This window comes from Brassica napus, chromosome C3, assembly GCF_020379485.1.
Source record: "Brassica napus cultivar Da-Ae chromosome C3, Da-Ae, whole genome shotgun sequence".
NCBI classification, from domain to species: domain Eukaryota; kingdom Viridiplantae; phylum Streptophyta; class Magnoliopsida; order Brassicales; family Brassicaceae; genus Brassica; species Brassica napus.
In genome coordinates this window covers 2,323,345-2,345,481 of record NC_063446.1, presented here as the reverse complement: position 1 = coordinate 2,345,481, position 22,137 = coordinate 2,323,345, and the positions used below count along the sequence as shown (strand labels likewise).

Genomic DNA, 22,137 nt, shown 5'->3' with positions numbered 1-22,137 from the left:
AGGATTTTGACCACCCAACTAAGAGATAATTTCGATGTGAGGATTGAAATATGAAGCACGCTTCAATGAGAATCACAACGAAGCGACCTCGAAGCCAAACGTGCCTACACTCAACGTAGAAAATGCAACATACTTCTAAGAAAGAGGCATATAAAAATTAACCCCTCAAAAATAGTCAATAATGAAGTTTAATATAACCTTGCGAACAACATTCGTCAAGACTCAAGTGTCTTTACTCAACAGTTCAAAAATACCGGGTTTACAAAACACTTCGAAAGACATTTCTGATTAATCAAAAACAAGTTCATTATCATTAATTACTAATCATATATATAACGAAGGAGATAAATGATCGTCTGAAGCAGTCAACTTTACCCTTCTCTTTACTGCTCACCGTAAACACAAAATCGAGATTATAAAGAATAGGAACCATCAACGCATAGCTCAAGAACACAAGAACAGGTCCAAAGATCCATAGCATCAAAGGCAAGCTCAGAGACGTACTCAAGAGTCACGAAGTTTCCGATTCCACCAAAATCTCCCGAATGGTCTTCGAATCACTTGGGGACAATTCCGAATTTCTTCTCAATATTTTTGTTTATGAAAAGCTCTAGTCTTCGAATCACTTGGGGACGATTTCGAATTTCTTCTCTAATTATGTTTCACTGTTTTAATTTATAATCTCTCTAAGCAATTAATTTGTCAACTACATATTCATTTCTAACGTTAATATTCGATAATTCTCGGGAACGTTTTATAATAATCGACCCTAACAACAATGTACTAGTCAAGAAGGCCCATCACAAAAAGAGGATTACGTAAATGGGCCGAAAAGAACAACGAATCCCTTTGCGAGTTTATTGTCAGGGAAGATTGGGAGGCAATTGATCATCTCAAAGAGAAAACAAGACCTAAATTAGCTGTAATGAATCATTGAGCTAATAACTAGACCATTTCGAATCCGACCGGATAAACATTTATTAGCAAGGACTATAATATGACTGGGAGGAGCAAAGAATGTGCTTAAGACTTACTAGACCAGCTTCAAAGACAAAATCTCAGCAAGCCTGAAGAGCAGAAGCATAGTTTTATCTAGGAGCAGTTAAACACCTCTCATGTCATTGTTTATTTAACAAGTAGGCTGCCTGAATCACCGCTCCATATAATCATCATAATCACATATAATCAAATCAAACACAAAGAAAAAAACAAGACGAAACTATGTGAGATCTATCTCAGATCCCAATATCAATAAACGATATTGGGACAGAAACTGAAACAGATCTCCGATTGTGGTCTTTTTTATTTAGGGCGCTGCATTCATCTCTAAAGCATTGTTATAAAGCTAAAGAGTCAAACTCCAGTCCCAGTTTCAAATCTAAACTAACAGTAAGAAAACACATGAACACATATCGCACAGAACATAACAAAACAAAACACAGATCTATTGAGACATAGATTGAATGCAATGTTTACTCTGAACGATAAAGCTGATACTTTTAGAACATGAATAGAGAGTATCAAAGTTTGACGCAGCTATTTAAAGGACACAAGGAAGAAGATCATTAGGTCAAAAGCTGGGTGGGCTGACTTTGGGCTTTTATTTTGGGCCTGAACTTGATACTGTTAAAACTTTTTTGGGTTGTTGGGTCCGAACGTTTTATTAAGTCGTTGACTCGTGGTTGGTTATTGATAAATAGACAAATGAACAAGGTTAGAGACCCCGAGAGAACACTTAGAATTGAACTCGTTTGTTGGTTGTCTTCTTACAATTTTGGTTACTCCGGGAGCAAAATTTCATAGACATTATTGAGGGATACTTTCAAAATAGTATTTCACTTGATTAACTTTGTATGTGTTGTTCTTCTACCTTAGAACGCAGCTATTTAAATGATTCTTAAAGTGATTCCTCTGGAGATCCAAGACTTGTTCTTGGGACATTTAGATGTGAGTAGCTTAAAAAAAAATAACTTATCATGTGAAAACCTTATATGCATGGGCTATAATGGGCCTCAGCTGAGAATCATCGGTTGTTTTAAGGAACTTGTGATCCGGAAAAAGAGAAATAAATGTTTTTTTTTCTTAAAAAAAAAAGAAAAAAAAAGTAGAAAAATCCACGAGCTAATGGAGTGTGAGACGCACGCAGTCTAGCAATGCGTGTGGTCGTGGAGAGATTATGCTACGGAGGAGGGTGAGCTGTCGTGGATCCCACATTTCTCTGAGATATGGTCCACACATCGGTTGTGTTTGGGGATAGACGCAACTCTTACATATAAAACATCCAGCGACTCGCTTATTTACGGGTATGACCTCGTTTTCCCCAGTATTTAAATATTCATGTCATCACGTAAGCTTATTCGAAAATTATTGTTTTTTCAGACAAGGATCTGACGGTTCAGATTTAACCAAACTTCGTCAATATAAATATTCCAGATTGTAACTTATTCATTCAATTATTGAGCCACTCTCCGTTCTTTCCTTCTCCATTTTTCTTACAACTTGATCCAGTCCCTCTCTCTCTCTCTTTCTCTTGTCCTTACAAACTCTTTATTCGAAATATTCAAGATTTTTACAGAGATCTTGGGAAATCTGGGTTACTTTGGCACAATTTTTTTCTCTTCAAAGCTCGAAAATGTGTTTCAAAATCTAAGCGAAATAGAGGTCAGGAGATTTCTCTAGAGGGGTATTTTCGTCATTCTTGACCCTGCCCCTTCCGTTCCGGTGAGCTTCACCGTCGGTCATATTAATTTTGCTTCACATTTGTAATAATGTGTCTATCAGTTTTGATGCAATCATGATGGAGATGGGAATGATTAGTCTAAAACAAATGGACAGAGTGTGTTCATCAAACCCGCCGCTGACCTGGCCAAAGTAAAAATCTAAAGTCTCGAGAGAAAAAATAAAAAATATCAATGTGGCCCATGTCAGGCCGTTCAGATTACACAATTACCAAATTACCCATTCCTTTAGTTATTGCAAGAAAAAATAAAAAGACAGACTCATGAATCAACGGCTACGAAACTGTCGCTCGGATTGTTAACACGATCCGAACCGTCTATGTCAGATTACCCGGGCAGCTAGATCGGGCAACTTCACCAAACAGATCTCAACCGTCAGATCACAAATCAACGGTGGATTAAAACACAAAGAGTTTGTCGGGCAGACATCAATCTCCTTTAAGAAGAGATGTTCCTCACCTTCTTGTTCCTCGTTCTGCTCTCTCAAGACAAAAATAAAAACACACAAAACTCTTTAAATCAATCAATCTTCCTGTTCTTTTCCCGATCGCCGGAATTTTTCTCCGGTGTCGTTAAATCTCCACTTCCCCCGTCTTAAATAATCTCTATAAAGGTCCGACCTTTGATCTAAGAGAAGAAGTGATTCCGCGAAATGATCTTGTGCCCTTATGTATGGCACCTGCGGTTTTGGCTAACCTAAACGAACCCTTGTTTCAGAGAAGACAATGCGACGCCGTTTTTATGAGGAAACACACTAACCACCCCGACGATTTCACCAACCCTAACCCTAATTCGAGCAGCCAGTTTCGCGATGGAGGAGACTACGTTTCCTTCGATCTCGACTCCTACTCCTCGAACCAGCTCAGGGAGCTGAAGAAGCGTCTCAATTTGGAGCTCGAGCAAGTCCGGTTCCTCAGGGAACGAATCGAATCGGGAGCCTTCACGACTCCAGCTCACGAAATTGGAGTTGCTAACAAGACGACGAAGAAGAAGAAGAAGACTAGCCATAGCCATGGAAGGTTGGATCTGGAGTCGGAGAAGGCGTTGAGGAGCACGATGTCGACGTGCGGTCAGATCTTGGCGAAGCTGATGAAGCATAAGTGGTCGTGGGTGTTCAACACGCCTGTCGACGTGTTAGGGTTGGGGCTTCACGACTATCATCTGATCGTGAAGAAGCCTATGGATCTTGGTACTGTGAAGACGAATCTTGAAAAGGGGTTTTACAGATCTCCCGTTGATTTCGCTTCAGACGTTAGGTTGACTTTTACTAATGCCTTGGCGTATAATCCGAAGGGGCAAGACGTTTATAAAATGGCTGAGAAGCTTCTGAGTCAGTTCGATGTTTGGTTTAGTCCTACGCTGAAGAAGTTCGAGGCTCAGCAGCAGGGATCGTCTTCTCGTCCTCCTGTAGTGTCTGAACTCAACCAAAGACTGTCGGAGAATGCAAGGAAAGGACCTGAACAGATTTCAATAGCGAAAAAGCTTGATTCTTTGAAGCCTTTACCTACATTGCCTCCTCCAGTTATGGAGCTGCCACGTGTCCCATCTCCTCCTCCTTCACCGGTTCAGCCACCACCTCCCCAGCCGGTTAGCAAAGTTGAATCACCTCCCCCACCTCCCCAACCGGTTAACCAAGTGGAAGCATCTGTTGAGGTGGGAGAAGCGCCTAAGGGGAGGAAAGGGAAGTTACCGAAGCCTAAGGCTAAGGATCCAAACAAGAGAGAGATGACGATGGAAGAAAAGGCGAAGCTCGGTGTGAATCTCCAGGAGTTGCCTCCTGAGAAGCTTGGACAGTTGATTCAGATTCTTAAGAAGAGAACCACGAATCTACCTCAGGACGGAGACGAGATTGAGTTAGATATCGAGGAGTTGGACAATGAGACTCTGTGGGAGCTTGATCGTTTCGTCACTAACTACAAGAAGATGGCGAGCAAGATTAAGAGACAAGGGTTTATTCAGAACTTGTCAACTCCGACAAGAAATATGGTAAGGGAAATTAATGATCAGTTGTGTCAGACATTATGCATTGTTTCTGTCTTGTTAAGTACTGATGATCGTGTATGTTGTCATCAGCCTCCGGTGATGGAAATGGGAAGTGCTGAGAAGAGAGTGAGGAAAGGAGGGGATGGAGGAGAAGAGGATGTAGACATTGGGGAAGATATACCGATTGAGGATTATCCATCAGTGGAGATTGAAAGGGATGGTACAGCCGCCACTGCTGGGTCTAGTTCTTCTGGCAGCTCCAGTTCTAGTGGCGGTTCTTCTTCTAGTGGTAATGATCTTCCCTTTCATATGTTCAAATGTGATTTTTTTTTAAATATAAAATAATGTTTTTAATTGTCATCTTTGGCCTCGTTATGTAGATTCAGAGTCAGGGAGCTCATCAGGAAGTGATTCAGATGCTGATAGTGTGCAATCGCCATTTGTGCAAGCAAAAGAATGAAGTGGAAGAGGTGTTAGATTCCTAGGATGATAATGAAGTTGAATAGTTTCCTTTTTTTCTCTTTCAAGTTAAGGTTCTTTAGTTCTTTTAGATTATTGGTGACTCGATGGACAGAGGTTGAGAGTGACCTAGAGAAGATGAAGCGGATCATTTGGTGGTGGGTTTGTTCCTATTTGTCGCTTTTGTTTGAGCTTTTGTACAATGAATGAAGGAATCTCTGTTCGTTTTCTTTTTATAGAAGCATTAACTTATCTCTCATCCCACTCACATCTCTGGATTTTGATTGATTAGACTACGCAAGACATGCTCAGTGAATCAAGTAAAAAGTTTAATTTTATATCTGAAAAGCATGGTACGAGGATGACTCTATTCAAGAAAAACGTTTTGAGTTTTGAGTTTTGACGAGATCAGTTTTAAAGAAAATGCATATGTTTCAAGCAGTAGCAACCAAGAGTCCGTTGTGCCTGAGCAGAGGCTCTGGGGAAGGTTCTCGTCCTCTGAACTCCACAAACACCTGCTCATTGTAACAACCGGACACCGTAACATTTGAGCAAACGGCTTTGAATCTATAGATATAGACGAGTAGAACCTAAAGAGCAATGAGAAAATTTACTTGTAGAGGCGCTTTTCCTCCTCCCAGAGCAAGTATGGTGTTTCTGAATCTCTGTCCTGTCTCTTTAACGGCCTGTGTTTCCAAACACAAAGAGATGTTTACAAATCTGGAAAACCGAATTGAAGGTTTCATATGATTTGTTTTGCAATAAATATATATACCTTGATGTCATCTAATCCAGCATCTTCAAAAGCTGAAAACGCATCCGCAGACAAAACCTCCGCCCACTGCACCACAAAAGTTGTATTTAGAATTTCTAATATTGAATTATACAGAAGCAAGAATATATATAATAATACCTTGTAACTATAATATCCAGCTGCATAACCGCCTGACAAAACATGAAAAAGTGAATGAGTGAAAGAAACTACAGAATGACTTGTGTGTATGGCTGTCGTTTAAGGGTAATTTTACAGGGTTTTACCTGCAAATATATGGCTGAAGCTACAGAGAAATCTATCCTCAGGAAGGGGAGGGATGACTTGTGTCTTCATGGACACCCTTTGATCAACATCGTAAATAGACTCTGTCCCACCTGGTACATACTTTGTGTGAAGCTCCAGATCAACCGTAGCAAACTTCAACTGGAACAAAACAAGAGCTATATTTAGTGAACTGTGTCCCGGTGATACATATGAACATAAGCTATTTGATATGATGTACTGACCTGACGAAGACTAAGGGACCCTGCACGGAATGTTCTTGCAGCCAGGAGCTTCTTGTATACATTCTCAGGAAGAGTTTCCCCTGTTTGATAATGCTTAGCAATGCTCATTAAAGTATCCCTGTAACCACATCCATATAATGTTCCATTACAAATTTACTAGTAAAAAATCCCTCTAAGCAGCACGAAATCGGCAGTTGAACCCAAGTACCTGTGGTAGCACCAGTTCTCCATAAACTGTGAAGGTAATTCAACTGCATCCCACTCGATATTTCTGATACCAGCAACTAGTCCCTCATCCTCTTTCGTCAGCATATGCTGGAGAGCATGACCAAATTCATGGAATACAGTCTCTACCTGTGAATCAGAGTGTTAACGATGATCGTGAGTCTTTGACCATGTATATAAGTGTAAGACTATCAAGATTCATGTCATGCTCCTACATTAATGGAAAGCTACACATAGTGCGATAAGCTGTACCAACTGATTTTATTTACCTCACGGAATGTCATAAGGCTTGGCTTGTCACCAACCGGTGGAGTTTGGTTGCAGACCATCTGCGCAACAGGTAGCCGTACGGAGGAACCCTTCTGAGCCATGACTCGGCTACGGGAAAAAACTTCATCCATCCAAGCACCGTCTCTCTTTTCTGAAGGACGAGAGTATGGATCAAAGTAGAAATAAGCAGTTGGATTTCCAGAAGAATCTTTGATGCAGTAGAACCTAACGTCGCTGTTCCAGACCTTCAAGGCAATGATATTCAACATGTTAACAAAGATAATAACATGATGGACATAAGGAGAATCACAACAGACTAGGCTCCAAATTATACCGGAGCAACACCATCCGCCGGTGCTACATCAATTCCAAAAAGGGTCTTAGCTAGACCGAAAAGCCCAGCCATAACCTTTGGCAGTGAGAAGTAGGGTCGCAGTTCTTCCTGCAAGAAATACGAGCAGTGACTGATAAGCGATTAAGAGTTTCAAAACAATATAGTTGTATCGCAAGCTAAAGAAAGGGACAAGAACCTCATTAATATCGTATTTCGATTCACGGAGCCTCTCACTCCAAAAAGTGATGTCCCAGTGAGTCAAACTGTCAGCTTCTATAGCACCTTGGTCCTTTGCAAAACTCTTAAGGTCTTCTATGTCTGTGTCCACATGAACATTAATCAGATTGTAAGGGTAACAACTACATACTTTGTTGGATAGATAAATGCAATAGCCTACTTCACTAGGAGTTACCTTGAACAGCCGGAGCCCAAGAAGCACTGCGAAGCTTTTCTAATAGCTCATCTGCTGTCTCTACAGTAGCCATTTTCGTGGCCATGCTTACCTGGACTAGGAGAGTCACATTAAAATAACGCCTACGAGTAAAGGAGAGTAATTTGTCTTAATTAGATTATTGTACCTCAGCGTAATTGCTGTAACCAAGAAGCTTAGCCTTTTCCAATCGGAGCTTCAAGATTTGGTCGATGATTGCAGTATTATCTAATTCACCCGATGAGGCACGAGACAAGTAAGCACGATAAACCTCCTCACGCAGAGCACGATTTGTGGCATGTTGCATGACGGGGAGATAACTAGGAGCATCCAGTGTAATAAGCCATGGTCCAGCGTCAGCAGTTGCATTTTCATGGCCCTTGTGTCATATATCAAGACGCATCAGCAACTGTAAAAAGACATGAAACTTTATCTTTAGGTTATTGTACATACCTTGGAAACAGCTGCTTGCGCAAATAGCCCAAGTGCAGATGGTGGCAAACCCTCGATCTCTTTCTTGTCTGTTATCAACTTTTCGAACTTCTTTGTAGCGTCCAAAACATTCTCAGAAAACTTATGGGAAAGTTTCTCGAGTTCCTGTATTGGAAAGCGTCAGTTCAAATACGCAGATGATATTTAACTAATCACACGGAACCCATGCTTAAGGACATTGAGCTGTGACAAACCTAGATACATTAACTAAACAAACTGACATTTAATCGTCTAGACAAACCTGTTCAATTTTGTTAAACTCTTCTCTCTTGTCATCTTCAAGAGCAATACCACTGAGAACCGCCTCCTTTATTTGTGCTGAAAACAAACGAATACCATAGTTAGCACATATCTCTAAACACTGAAAATTATAAAAAAAATTCGTTTTTTCATGCCCCAATCGTAGTTACTTGCCTTCTACTAATCGTTGACGAGCTTCGATCAGTGTATTCCAGTCTGGAGATTCTCGAATAGATTTAAATGCATTGTAGATCGGTTTGCTCTGTCCCAACCTGAGCTGGAACTTCACTTTCTCTGGCTGTAGACGAAAGCATGATTAGAAAACCAAGAAAATGAATCCTAATCCATTGAACAAAATCCATATAATCTATTAATCTAAATATAATACACTCTAGGAACTATCATTTATTAGCATTTGATGTAAAAGTTTAATGGCAATAGACACCAGAATACATAATCTCCTTTACCTGAACTTCTTCAATGGCAGCACGAAGCTCGGGAGTGTCCTTGACAGCCTTAAGGTGATTGATCATCCCCCAAACAACGGTTAAGCGATCAATGATCTTCTCCAACGGCTCCACTAGCTTTGGCCATGAAGGCTCCACGGTTTTCTCTAGCTGCTCCAATTCAGCTTCCTTGATAAAAACACCAAAACATCACGATCGTGATCTACATGCAATCACATCAACAATCCAATAACATAGACAGCCAATCATCCAAGGGGAGAGAGAATCGTACGAGCTGGTGCAACAGAGCACGGATCCCGGGTCTGACGTGGTGAGCATCGACGACGTCGAACGGAGGGAACTCAAAGTTCTGCAACAGAGGATTCGAGGAGAGGGAGTCTTCAGCAGCCATTGAAGGAGACGAACGATAGAGAGTTGGAGGTAGTGCAGGTTGGATCTGGGAGACGGATATTAAGCAAAGAAAGCTAAGCTGATGGGGTGATCATATGATTTAAGGAAAGTTGAGGGGCACAAAATGATAATAATAAAAGCTTGGGATTGCATTTAAGAGAGCCCCGAGATTTGTTACTTACAACGTTAATGCTAAATGGCAATTTCGGCAAACTATCTCAGCCTCCCGTTTGAAATGCATAAACTTCTTTTTTTTTTTTAAACACAGATACACTTCAAGAAGGCTTTGTAAGACAAAAGAAGAAGAAGAAAAAAAATGAATAAAAAACTTAACTATGTCGCGCCAGGTAGGGGTCGAACCTACGGCCTTCTGCTTAGGAAACAGACGCTCTATCCACTGAGCTACAGGCGCATCTTGTTGGCATAGAATCACAGTATTAACTATAATGTAACTACAGAGTTTATTGGAGAGAGATATGGCTGTCACTAACCCAACTAAACATGGTCGGTCCTAAAATTTTGGAAGCTAGAAAAACCATGGAAAACTCATTCAGACATGAAAAGAATGGTTAGTAATGCAGTTTGAGATCGTCGATGTGAATAAGAAGGCACATCATTATAGTTTTAAACGAAGCCTTAAAAGAACACTAGTCTCATGAAGATATACAGCGAACAATCTCTGTAGCCAAGCCGAGAAGGAACTTTTTCAAGATAAAATATTACATAACTGGAAACATAGTACGGTGCCCATGATACATACAAAAAGATAAAAGAAACCAGAAACCACCCCTAATTCCCAGAACTACCATTTCCACCACCGAGTTTATAATTTGATACAATAATAACCCCAACTGTTTTCAGTTCTTCCACTTTTCACCCCCATCTACTCCTGCCTAAACAACAGTTAGTGAAACCCAAAAAAAAAAATAGACGCAAGTGAGATTTTCATATTCTTCTAATCAGCTTATAGGTTAGCCATAATCAGGAAGTTGTATCCCTTAAAAGACTATTAAGAACTTAACCAAACAAAAACAGACTCCAAATCACATGTCGATTCTAGTAAGACTGATTAGGCCAGAGGAAGAACTCAGCTGCTGCATTTGGCGCCATTAGTCCCATGGAGCTTTGAACGTTGGAGTTATTATTAGAGTCCGTCGAATCAGAAGCTGCATTCGACTGAAAACGCTGGAAAAAGTTCTGTTGCTGTTGTTGCTGTTGGTGATGGTAAAGAGAAGCTGCTTCAAAAGGGATTCCACATGGAATCATCTGAGGCTGAACGTCTGAGCTAGGACAAAGAGCGAAGTTAATGCTACTGTCATTGGGAGAGGACTGAAGCTGTTGATGTTGTTGCTGAAAATGGTGGAGTTGATGATGACCGATGATAGGTTTCTGCTCAGATTCTAAAGAGAGCTTGAGACGTTTTGCTGCACCACCGATAGGAAGTGCACTCTTCATGATGGCTTCAACGTCGTAACGGTTCATCTCAAAGTTGGTTACAGCGTTTATTCCTCTGAATTTGATCGCTGCTATGTCGTATGCCTCAGCTGCTTCCTCTTCCGTTGCTACAACACCAACACCAACACCAAAAAAATAAATAATAATATTTAGAACCTTAGCTTGGTGATCATTAATATCTTTATTGAAGTTTATTGATTTGACTTACCAAAGGTTCCGAGGTAAAGATCTTTGTTGCCGGCAACACGGCCTATCCTAGCTTGCCAACGTCCTTGTTGATGATGTCTTGTTACACCTCGGTACATGGAAGCTCCTCTAGAGAATCCACTACTCTTCCTGTAATTATATCGGTTTAACCTCGGGGTTACTATAAAAACACACACATATATATAAACCTTTGACACAAAAAAAATGGTCTTGTTTATGGATATTACCTCCTAAGGGAAGCAATGAACTCTTGTTTGGTCATGTGCTTCATTTCCTCTAATTCTTTTGAGTAGTTCGTAATCTAAAATCATTATAAGAAATTAGCAAATCGTGACCAATATAAATAAAAAACACTAACGGACCAAATCAGAAGAGGAGAAGGAAGGTACGTACAGGAAAATTGGTGGTAGCAGCAGTATTCCAGTACTTCAGAGCTGCTAGATCGTAAGCTCGTGCTGCCTTATCTTCTTTGTCATATCCACCTAATATTTCACAAAAGAAACAGTTTTATTAAATGCATGTCGATTATTGTTTATTGATCTAGAACTGACTAGTTGAGATATTGTTCTTACCCAAGTATACTGTTGATTTAAGCAAAAGCCGGTATCCATCGATGGCACATGCGTACAAAAGAGGAAAGTATTTAGACAACGAAATGATCAAAATGCTTAAAGGATATGTAACAAATATTACCAAAGAAATTCTATTAGTCTAACATTGGTTCTGTTATGCAAGAAAATAATGCAGACCATGTAAAGGGAAATTAAATATCAACCACAACGTTATGTTTCAGATTCTTTTTGGATATTTTGATACCGGTCATAATAGTCAGAAAGCAAAAGTGAGAGAATTTGAAAAGATACAAACAAAAAGAGAAAGAATGGAAGTCTTGGATGTGGTCAAACCCTAGATCCCCACTCTTGTTGGTGGAGGTAGTACTGGTAGCCCAAAGCAAGAACATATATAAAAATAAAGCAAAAGCTACTGAGAATATTCAGACTTTGCTTTGTTGATGTGAACTCTACATGTAAATCAATCTGACACCTTATGGACAGCAGAAACACTACAAATCTTTTACAATTTTCATTTAAATTTTCATCTATTTTCACTGAAGTAGCATCATGTTTTGCACTCGACAAATAAATTAAAAATAACCTCTAACTAACCCAAGTACTCTTCACTTCAACCCGTATGAAGCTAAATACTGAAGAAACAGGCCAATGGTCTCACATCACATGCCTACTACATAACATCAAATCATATAGTATATGCTTAACAATTTGTAGGTGAAGAAAAAATGTGGGATTATAGGGTCAAAGTGGGACCAAAAACATGTCAATCAAAGAAACAGAGGTTGCATCATATAGGCAATGCCATTGGGACCCAGCGTATGTACCTTTTGGCTGAAATGAAAGAATTTTGAAAATGTAATAGAGACAAAGGAACAAAATGGCGGCACCCTTCGGCTAAATATATGAAAATTCAACGAACAACAACTATATCTTATAGTATTATATTTCATACCCTTCTCTTTTATCCCTAAGTTCTGACTCAAAAGTATTGTCAAAGTTAAAAACTTTGGCTACCCTTAGCAAATGTAGTCACCCAAAGTTTCAATCAATCATCATAATAAAGAGGTAGACAGATCAATAAAATAAAAGGAAAAAGGTAAAGCTTCTTTTGAATCTTGCATTCAATTTCATTGACAAACTTATCCTATAGCTCACTCTTCTTAATCCTTCTAAATCCCACTTAGGGACAAGGGGGAAAAACACTAAGGATTCACAAGCAAAACAGCATATGCCTAAACGACATATATGTAAAACCAAAATAACCACACGAGATTGTAATTCTTGACGTCAAGAAAGATTGTAACAGTGATGAAATCAACTAGATTGAAAAGAAAAGAAAAATATACCTTGACGTCCTTTCCTGGCCTGACCTTCTCGCCTACAGCTATTATCCCATAGATGAGCTTCATACCTTCCCGTCCATCTATGTCTGCATCAATCAAAATTCACATTAATACTTCATTTAATTACCAAAAAATTAAAAACTTCAGTCAATGGCTTTGACTAATGACAACACAACTCCTTTGACTCTTCTTGGTTTTGAACATACCTTGTAACTCCTCGGTAAATGGAAGTCCTTTGTCCAAACGTATCAGCGACCTTCTTGTTAGAAGAATCTGATCTTTCCACTGCCACAACAGGCTTCTCCTTCTCAGAATCTGTCTTCTCTCTGTTGTTATTGTTGATGATTCTCTCACCATTGTTATTAGCACGGTAGTTATACTCAGAAATCTGATTATTAGTGTTGTTAGTGTTAACCCCAAGTGACAAAGCTCCTCCTGTGTTAGCTCCACCGTGAATAAAACCAAGCTCCTGACCAGAAGACTCCACCACGTGTCCCAAATACTCTCCTGCGAGATGAGTCCGGCTCATTGAAACCGAGTCGTCGACTTCAGAACCGGAGTTCGTTGAAAAAGCGGTTTGAAAACCGGTCATGGCTTTGAAATCGTGGCTATGATCAGAGTAAAACCCGGTTTGGTTCTGGTGGTGACGTGGATCGTAGATATGAGTGAGGGAAGAAGAGTCTTGTGTCTCTGTTTGGCTGTTGTCGGAGTAACGGAAGTCACCGAGAAAATCTTCTAGCTTTGGGATATGGTTCTGAGAATGATTCTGTGAGTCCACGAAGGATGTTAGGATTGTTGAATCCGCCATAGAAGCTGTTATCTGAGCTTCTTCTTCTTCCTGAGGCTTTTGATTCGTCCAACCTACATACAAAGAAGTCTTTATTTTTTTCCGTATGAGAAAAGAAAAAAACTATTTTTTTTCTTTTGCCCTTTTGTCGGAAACAGACAAAGTCAGTCAGAGAAGAACACGAGGGGGAAGCTGAGTTCAGCACAACTCGGTTTATAGGATAAAGCATTTAAGCTACCAAGTCGGTTACTAGAGCCTATACTATGTAACACTACAATCATTTCGTGTTTCGTTTAGTACCTCAAAGATAAAAAGGAAGAAGTAGTTTATTTTATTTTATTACCATAGAAATTATCGAGGAGGTAAGGAGATGAGGCGGCGGAAGAAGCGTCATAGGACACGAACTGAGACTGATCAGATGACCTCAACATCTCCATTGGTGACAAAGAAAACGTTAACCAGTTCGTCATCGGAGCCATCTAGTTCACTTTTTTTGCTTTCTCTCTCTTGTTTGTTGTTGTTCTTCGGTAGACCCTGGTAAAGATTTGATTAAATTAATAAAAAAAATTAGGAGAGAGAATGGAACCGCCTATAAATTTCTATACTGGTTCTTCAGAAAAGGACAAAAGAGATTTAAGTAGAAATCCAGAAAAAAAGGTTATTCTTTTATAAAGAAAAATACAAACCTGATCAAGCGTTACACTAAGCTTTCAGAGAACTGCATTTGTGGGAAGAAGACTAATATATGAAATACTTGTAGGAAACGATAATCACGAGGTTATTTATCAAAAGATCTATCTATTCTATTGAATGTAAACAGTTGTCCGAGGAGAAGAGAAAAGAAGATGGGAAGCAGAAGCTCTTTAAGGAACGTCTGAGACGTCTACTTAAAAAGAAAGGAGAGGGGAGGGAGAAAGAAGATGGGGCGCTCGTTTTATTTAATCAAAAATAATAATAATGCAGTTGCAGTAGAGAGAGAGAGAGGGAGAATGTGCATGTAGAGTTAGGAGAGAGAAAGAGTTTTAGAAAAAATACAGCGGTTTCTTCTGTGTCGCCCGGCGTAATACAGGAGAGAGAGAGAGAGATCTATTCTAGCTTTGTAATTGTGTTGTTTTGAAGGTGATAATTTAATTAAACCACTTAACAAGGATGCAAAAGATTTGGGAAGTGAAATTTAATTCCCAAATTACCACCTTAACTCCAAAACAAAGTAAACCAAACCACTAGTTGTTTCCACTTGTCGTGCATGCATCGCGACACTTTGTTCTCTCATGCCCACTCTTTATTTAAACCCACCCAACCGGATTTTACTCTTTCGGGTCAGGTTGTTTTAGCTTTTTATCGGCTGCGTTTTTTATTTACACTCTAACCCCTCATTAGTTAATATTTCATATTCAGGCCTCTTATTCTGTTTTGTACAAGATACATTCATTTACATCCAACAAACTTTTTAGTTTGGGGATGGATTTATATTAGCGAGTCATATATTATCACAAAAATGAAAAAATAGTTAAGATATGTATAAAACAAAGAGAAAAACAATTATTTTTTGTACAAATAAACATAGTTACACTGCGAATTTTCTTATTATGCTAACTAAAACAAATAAAAGAGTAAATTGTTTTTATGTATGAAAGGCTCACATGAGTCCATCACACCTCACGTTTATGAAATATAGATTATAGGGTGCATTAAAGTATAAGAGGGTAGTTATCGTGTAGGATGCCAAGTGAGTATTGGAAAGGAACAAATAATACTAGCTAACCTTTGGGGTCAAAAGAAAACAGTCAAGTCCCGGGTAAACTTGTATAGGGCCGGTTAAAATACAATGTTCTTGCATACGTATAATTGCTACTCCCTTCGTTTCTAATGGTAAGTAGTTTTGTCTAAAAACACAAATATTTAGAAAGTTATTATTTCAAAAAATATATCATTTAATCAATTAATTCAACCAATTATAAAAAACCTAACATTACTTTATTGAAATATTTAAACTACTTATATTATGAAACAAATTCTTTTTGCTAAGGTAATCTCTAACCCAATTTCTAAACATCATTTTAGTGTAATTTCTACATCAAAACTTTTCCAACCCAACTGCAAGAATTACACCATTTTAGTGCAAAATTACAGTACCGCACCAAATTTGGTGTGTTACTATTCACAACGCAAAATACTATTCACTTAATTTTATTAATAAAATATTAATTAAATAAGTATCAATGGCAAGATAAACACATATAAAATAGATAAATAATTATATAGTAATTAAATAATTACAGATATTGGAATAGTTTATTTTAGTTTGTTATTTTAATATTATTATATTTAAAAATAAAAAATAATTTATTTTAAAACAAATATTTAGTGTTATAAATTTTTGTGCAATATAATTACATAATAATTTTATTTATACATATATACATATATATATATATATCTATTAATAATAAAATTTCTAACTAAATAATATAAAAATCAAAATAAAATTTTGGTGTTGTGGTTAGATATGAAAAAAAAAATTTGACACTAAAATTGTGTAGTTTTCACACTAAAATAGTATTATAGATTGGAGATGCCCTAAAACTACCTACATTTGGAACAAAGTATTAATCTCCGGCCAGAACTAAAAGTTCAAGTCGAAATTATTAAAAATATTAATTCTGAAGAAGTTGAGAGATCGAGAAGCAAAGAAAGAAAAAAAAAGCTTGTGGGGAACAACATGCCGGATGAGAAGGCGGGTTTCTTCTGTAAAAACGAAGCACATAAAAAAATATTTCAAGGAAAAAAGAAAGGCCCAGCAATTAAGGCACGTGATTAGGTTTGATGTCGTATTGTTTATTAATCTACATCATTTCGTATCCTATACTTCTACTTTATTGAACCTCGAACATTTTCAACATTCTATTTTTAAATGTAGTTTGTATCTCCAATAAACTAATTATAGTATCTAAATAAATATCTGCCATCTGTTCACCAAAAAAATATACATCTGCCATCCTTGAAACATATATATACCATCCTCTAAGGTCGATTATCTTAACATATTATTATATCGACTATCATACATAAACCACAACTCCATATAGATGCGGTTAATATTTCACTTCACATGTTTGAGTCAACGCAAGTAGTAAACAATTGTCTTTTAGGCAATTAGATGGAAACGCACTACCTCGATATAATCTCTTTTCTTGATAGGTCGAAATGAGATCAAAGACATGAGAGTGAATTACGTCGATACGCTTGGTTGCCACTAACAAGAGTAGCAACTGAATACAATATGTTAAAATCTCTAATACAATATATGGACGTGTGTGTACGTGAGTGTACGTGAGTCGGTCCATCGGTATTGTAACACAGAAGTTTGGTCGATGTGACCAGCGGAGACGACAATTGGAAGTATTGAGTCCGTTGACCATCATATGGATTGTGGCACACTGAAAGATTTGGTCTGTTACCTTATATAGGAATGTGTTGATGGACAAATCGACATGTAATTCTTCAAAACGTTTTATTTGTTGGTCATCATGTTTTCGTGAATCATTGCCGTTTTTTATCATTCGCTTGTCAAAACCCTCGCTAATCATAAATATGAAATGATGAATTTTTTTTTTGTTAAAGGGTTTATGAAATGATGATATATGTGATCGAACTATACATTTAAATCTCATATTTTCATCACCATGTTTAAATAGTAATAATTTATTAATGCATGCTGAAAATCATGTTGCTCAGTTATTTTTTTGACAAAACATTGATGATCAATCACGAATTTGGCAATTGTATCGTGTTTAGCTATAATAACATAAACCGTAATCAAAGATTTTCGTTCATACTCGACGGTAAAATTGTAGGAGCCATGTTCACAAAGAAATATAGGAGAAAGAGAATACGTTTAAATTATGCGATATGGCATGGGTGTTTTTGTTTAAAATTGCACGCGGACGTGGCCTCTCGTTAGGGTTCTGGCCAGAGTGACGTAGCATTATACATTTATACTCATTAAAAGGTCTTGGTGATACATTCGGTTACACACTTTTAAAATATACATCCTAACATTTGTCCTCAGTCTTCATACTCACCTTAAAAGTTTTTCTTTGGTCGATTTAAAAGTATGGTCAATTTAAAAATATCTGTCTAACTATTTGTCTCTCTGGAAAACTTGCGCTTTAAAATCTCTTACTTGCATGTGAGATCACACGTAGGGATGGGCATTCGTCACATCTGCCCCTTTTTTGTATAGAACTGATGTTTACCATTGACGAAAAAAGTACATAGTAATTCTCTGCAAATCATATAAAAATGCTAAGTTCCATGTCCGAGGACGTGACTGATAAACGCATGCTTCCGCATTGTCTCCCTCTCTAGTTTCCCTTTTGAGTGATTCATAATGATAATTTCATATATAATTCAATATGCAATTTATTTTATTTTTGTTGATATTATATAGTATAAGCTATCTAATACACAAAATATTACATATCAATCCATCATGATTTTATACATTCCGAATCAATTATCTATTAAGGTGCGAAGGATGCCAATAACATGAACAAACCTTAAAAGATTACTATTTATTTTCGAAATTCTTAATTAGTTCTGAAAGTCTCTTTGCCAACATAGTCGCCTAATCTAATCCGTATCTTGGATACCCTGCAATTTCATAAAATAATGCCACTATGAAATTAATGTTAGTTTTAATAGTTTGGGAGGTCCAATGACTAGTGATAAATGTATTAGTTGCTTTTGACCTTTGACCGAGGAGGCACGTGTGCAGAGTGCACCAATCTACCCGTTTCTGGTCGAAGATTTCGGTGTTGCACGTGCGACACTGTCCTCCTTTGCTATCATAATCTCTCATCTTTTGTCGTAATCTCCTTGACTAAACAATCTCTTTCATTCTTTTTGTTCCCCCAAAAATATTTAATTCTTAAATATTTTCACTTTAAGCTTTGTCTTTTTAAACTCTAGGATGTTTTGGTTGTATATTAGGCAAACTTTTAGGGGCAAAGACTCAAATTAGCAGTAAAACAAATATTTTCAACGATGGACTGTTTCGATTGTTTGATTTAATTAGAACAACTTTTCGTTAGGAAAATTATAAGATTTTTTTTTTTAACCAATGGGTCACTACAAGAAAACAGCGGTATTCTGACGGACGTTCCGACGGAAAATGAATTCCTCGGAATATACCGAGGAATTTCCGAGGCAATTCCGAGGAAACACAAAATTTGGCTTCCTCGGAATTTCCTCGGAATATACCGACGGAATTCCGAGGAAAATTTAGTTCGTCGGAATATTCCGACGGAATACCGAGGAAAATTCAGTTCGTCGGAATATTCCGACGGAATACCGAGGAAAATAGTATTCCTAGGAAAAAACCGATGAATTCCGAGGAAATATTATAGACGTTAGAGAGCCGTTGGGGGGATTTTAAAAATTCCGAAGAAATTCCGAGGGCAGAAAGGTTTTCCTCGGAATTTCCTCGGAATAGATCTTGTCGATTTAGGGATTTGATTATACATTCCTTTTCCTCGGAATTTCCTCGGAATTTTCCGAGGAAATTCCGACGACGATAGAGTTTTCCTCGGAATTCCCTCGGAAAATTCCGAGGAAATTCCGAGGAACTTGGGGTTTTAAACCGAAAACAACGTTTTACGGATTGAATAACACGTATATAACCTTCATTAAGTGTCTTAACCAGATTATGAAGTCAAACTTTGGTGTTTTACCCAATAACAAACACTTTTACGATTGCATGAACGAAAACCACACAACATAAGAGAAACACTTATACACTTTAACAAACGGTAAAGAAAATACTTACAATTATTTTTGAAATTTTGTTATTTCATGGTTTATGATCATCTATACAAAGAATCCTCAATGGTATGCATTATAATTGTATAAGAAATGAAATACGGCGAAAATAATCGATGTTTTGAAACCCCAAACCCTGGTTCCTCGGAATTTCCTCGGTAAATTCCGAGGAAATTCCGAGGAAACCTGGTTCCTCGGAATATTTTCATTTAACCGGGTAAACCAAGCCGCCAAATATTTCGCGAAAATTGAATTAATGATTTCCGAGGAAATTCTGACGGATATAGTAAATATTTCCGAGGAAATTCCGACGGATAATTTCCGTCGGACCCCTCATTTTATTAGGTCGAGCCCGACCTTCTTCCCCATTTCTCTCCGCCGCAATCTCTCTTTCTCCTGCGATTTCGTCGACTCCTCTCTTCTTCCTTGCGATTTGCGGCGCTTTCTCTCTTCTCCCTCGCGATTTCCACCCTAATCCTCATGTATGAACCCTATCCCACTCTTTTAGGTTAGATTTGTATGGTTTTTAAGTAGATTTGATGATTTTGGAATGAGATTTATAGATTTTGTTAGGGTGAATGGTAGATTTATAGATTTTGTTAGGGTGAATGGTAGATTTGATTTGTATCACTTGATTTGAATTTTTTTTTTTAGTTTTTATTAATTTTGTGGTTATAAAACGTTTTATGTATTTTATATAAAAAATATAAATTTCTATATTTATTAAACATTTTTAATATTATGAAAACTATTTTTTGTAATTATTTAACATTTTAAATATTTTTAAAACTATTTTTTGTAATTATTAACTGTTTTTGTGATTTATTTAAACTATTTTTTTAATTTTTATACTATTTTATATTTATTAAAACTAATTTTGTATTTATAAAACATTTTTTTATTATAAACACTATTTTATTATTTTTTGTATTTATAAAAACTATTTTGTATTTATAAAAAGATGATTTCATATTTATAAAAATATTTATATTTATTAAAACTAATTTTGTATTTATAAAACATTTTTTGATTTATAAACACTATTTTATTATTTTTTGTATTTATAAAAACTATTTTGTATTTATAAAAAGATGATTTCATATTTATAAAAATATTTATATTTATTATAACTAATTTTGTATTTATAAAACATTTTTTTATTTATAAAAACTATTTTAGTTTTTTTGTATTTATAAAAACTATTTTGTATTTATAAAAAGATGATTTCATATTTATAAAAATATTTATATTTATTATAACTAATTTTGTATTTATAAAACATTTTTTTATTTATAAAAACTATTTTATTTTTTTTGTATTTTAAATATATTTTCTATTTCAATTTTAATTTTATATTTTCGAATTTCAATTTAAAAAAATAAATTTATATTTTTTTTTTAATTTTGGAAATATTCCGAGGAAGTGTATCCCTCGGGATATTCCGACGACATCTTCCTCGGAATATTCCGAGGAAATCCGGACGAACATGTGGTCCTCGGAATTTCCTCGGAAATTCGTTTCCTCGGAATTCCGTCGGAAATTTCCGAGGAATTTCCGAGGAAAAATGAAATTCCGAGAAGTTATTTCCGAGAACTTTTTTCGTCGGTATGTCGTCGGAATAGCGTTATTCCGACGACATACCGACGATATTTTCCCTCAGTATGTCGCTGTTTTCTTGTAGTGGGTTAATATATTTCATTGATCAGTATTACAAGTTTGCATACTTAAGTACTAATCACAAAAGAATTAAGTAAATGAAAAGATCTTTCCTGAACCAAGACTGGAAATCAAAATGATTTATTTATAAATCTGGAAGATTTTATTAGAGAAATTTCCAGAATAGTTTTACAGATATAAAATTTGGATTTTAAAAAAAAACGTATGAAACCAAATTTAGGACATGATGAATTAATTTAAAAGATTAACCTTCACAGAAGACAAAAAATAAAATAAAGTTTTGGATGAATTATAAAATATAATAAGAATAAAGATTACATTTTCTGACAGTAACTCCGTGTTTAGTGGGTAATTTACACACTGGGTAATGATGCTTGCCTTGCACTTTACACACCTCTTAAAAATTACTATTATTGTGTACATAGATTAACGAGTAAATTTTGGTACAATCGCTAATGAAAGTATTAATATACAACTAATAGATGTTAACAATGGAAAAGTGACAAAACCCGATAAATTTATTTGTGTAATTTCTTTCGTTTACGGCAAAGATCACGAAGAAGATGTATGAATCGTCCATTAGTCAAACAACAGCCGTGAAAGCTTTAGACTAACACGATTGTGCTAGGCTGCTAGCTGTAGATAGATGGCTGATGGCCACATGACTTTTTCTGTCTTTAAAAAAAAAGTTATAATAGTAAAAATAAATGTTATTTATATGTTTTCTACACATCATATAAGTAGGAATGTAAAGTAATTCACAAGCTTCACCAATATTATTATAACTCAAAATTATAAACTTCGGTATATTTCCTAATACAATAATCAGATGCAAATTAAAGTAGTATCTATCTTAACGTTTGATACACTACTTTGATTTGAAGTCGCACTATTTAACAACTATAACAAAACTTATTAGAAGTCCAATCTATACCATAACTAAGTTGAAAAAAACTGAAATCCT

The 22,137-nt window shown here is 36.5% G+C and overlaps 3 protein-coding genes and 2 non-coding genes across 7 annotated transcripts; 1 reads left to right on the top strand and 4 right to left on the bottom strand.

Annotated features, from left to right (window-relative positions):
* Window positions 1–1,016: 1,016 nt before the first annotated feature.
* LOC125584943 lies at window positions 1,017–1,147 on the bottom strand. Its single transcript, XR_007321839.1, has one exon. It is a non-coding gene; the product is annotated as a small nucleolar RNA snoR77 (small nucleolar RNA).
* Window positions 1,148–3,196: 2,049 nt separating this feature from the next.
* LOC106430265 (transcription factor GTE2) lies at window positions 3,197–5,410 on the top strand. The gene is made up of 3 exons (XM_013871031.3): window positions 3,197–4,724; window positions 4,812–5,010; window positions 5,102–5,410. Exons 1-3 carry the CDS (start codon window positions 3,411–3,413, stop codon window positions 5,179–5,181), a joined length of 1,593 nt encoding a protein of 530 aa, XP_013726485.2. The 5' UTR covers window positions 3,197–3,410; the 3' UTR covers window positions 5,182–5,410.
* Window positions 5,411–5,492: 82 nt separating this feature from the next.
* LOC106384890 (probable cytosolic oligopeptidase A) lies at window positions 5,493–9,374 on the bottom strand. 2 transcript variants are annotated; one of them, XM_048751887.1, is made up of 18 exons: window positions 9,191–9,374; window positions 8,920–9,087; window positions 8,627–8,750; window positions 8,454–8,530; window positions 8,174–8,317; window positions 7,869–8,099; window positions 7,703–7,793; window positions 7,487–7,608; window positions 7,291–7,398; window positions 6,956–7,201; window positions 6,670–6,815; window positions 6,462–6,579; window positions 6,219–6,378; window positions 6,094–6,125; window positions 5,956–6,021; window positions 5,795–5,866; window positions 5,590–5,695; window positions 5,493–5,542 (listed from the first exon to the last, which is right to left on the bottom strand). In XM_048751887.1, exons 1-17 carry the CDS (start codon window positions 9,308–9,310, stop codon window positions 5,615–5,617), a joined length of 2,106 nt encoding a protein of 701 aa, XP_048607844.1. In that variant the 5' UTR covers window positions 9,311–9,374; the 3' UTR covers window positions 5,493–5,542; window positions 5,590–5,614. The 2 variants fall into 2 exon arrangements, with proteins under 2 accessions (XP_048607844.1, XP_022554301.1); XM_022698580.2 differs by having other exon boundaries at window positions 5,493–5,695.
* Window positions 9,375–9,648: 274 nt separating this feature from the next.
* Window positions 9,649–9,721, bottom strand: TRNAR-CCU. The gene has a single exon. It is a non-coding gene; the product is annotated as a tRNA-Arg (tRNA).
* Window positions 9,722–10,232: 511 nt separating this feature from the next.
* Window positions 10,233–14,800, bottom strand: LOC106384892 (AP2-like ethylene-responsive transcription factor AIL6). Of its 2 annotated transcripts, none has more exons than XM_013824813.3 (9): window positions 14,709–14,800; window positions 14,017–14,207; window positions 13,093–13,747; window positions 12,890–12,972; window positions 11,544–11,552; window positions 11,365–11,453; window positions 11,199–11,272; window positions 10,973–11,100; window positions 10,233–10,871 (listed from the first exon to the last, which is right to left on the bottom strand). In XM_013824813.3, the coding sequence occupies exons 2-9, from the start codon at window positions 14,150–14,152 to the stop codon at window positions 10,366–10,368; spliced, it is 1,680 nt and encodes a 559-aa protein (XP_013680267.1). In that variant the 5' UTR covers window positions 14,153–14,207; window positions 14,709–14,800; the 3' UTR covers window positions 10,233–10,365. The 2 variants fall into 2 exon arrangements, with proteins under 2 accessions (XP_013680267.1, XP_013680265.1); XM_013824811.3 differs by having other exon boundaries at window positions 14,360–14,754.
* Between the last annotated feature and the right edge of the window lie 7,337 nt (window positions 14,801–22,137).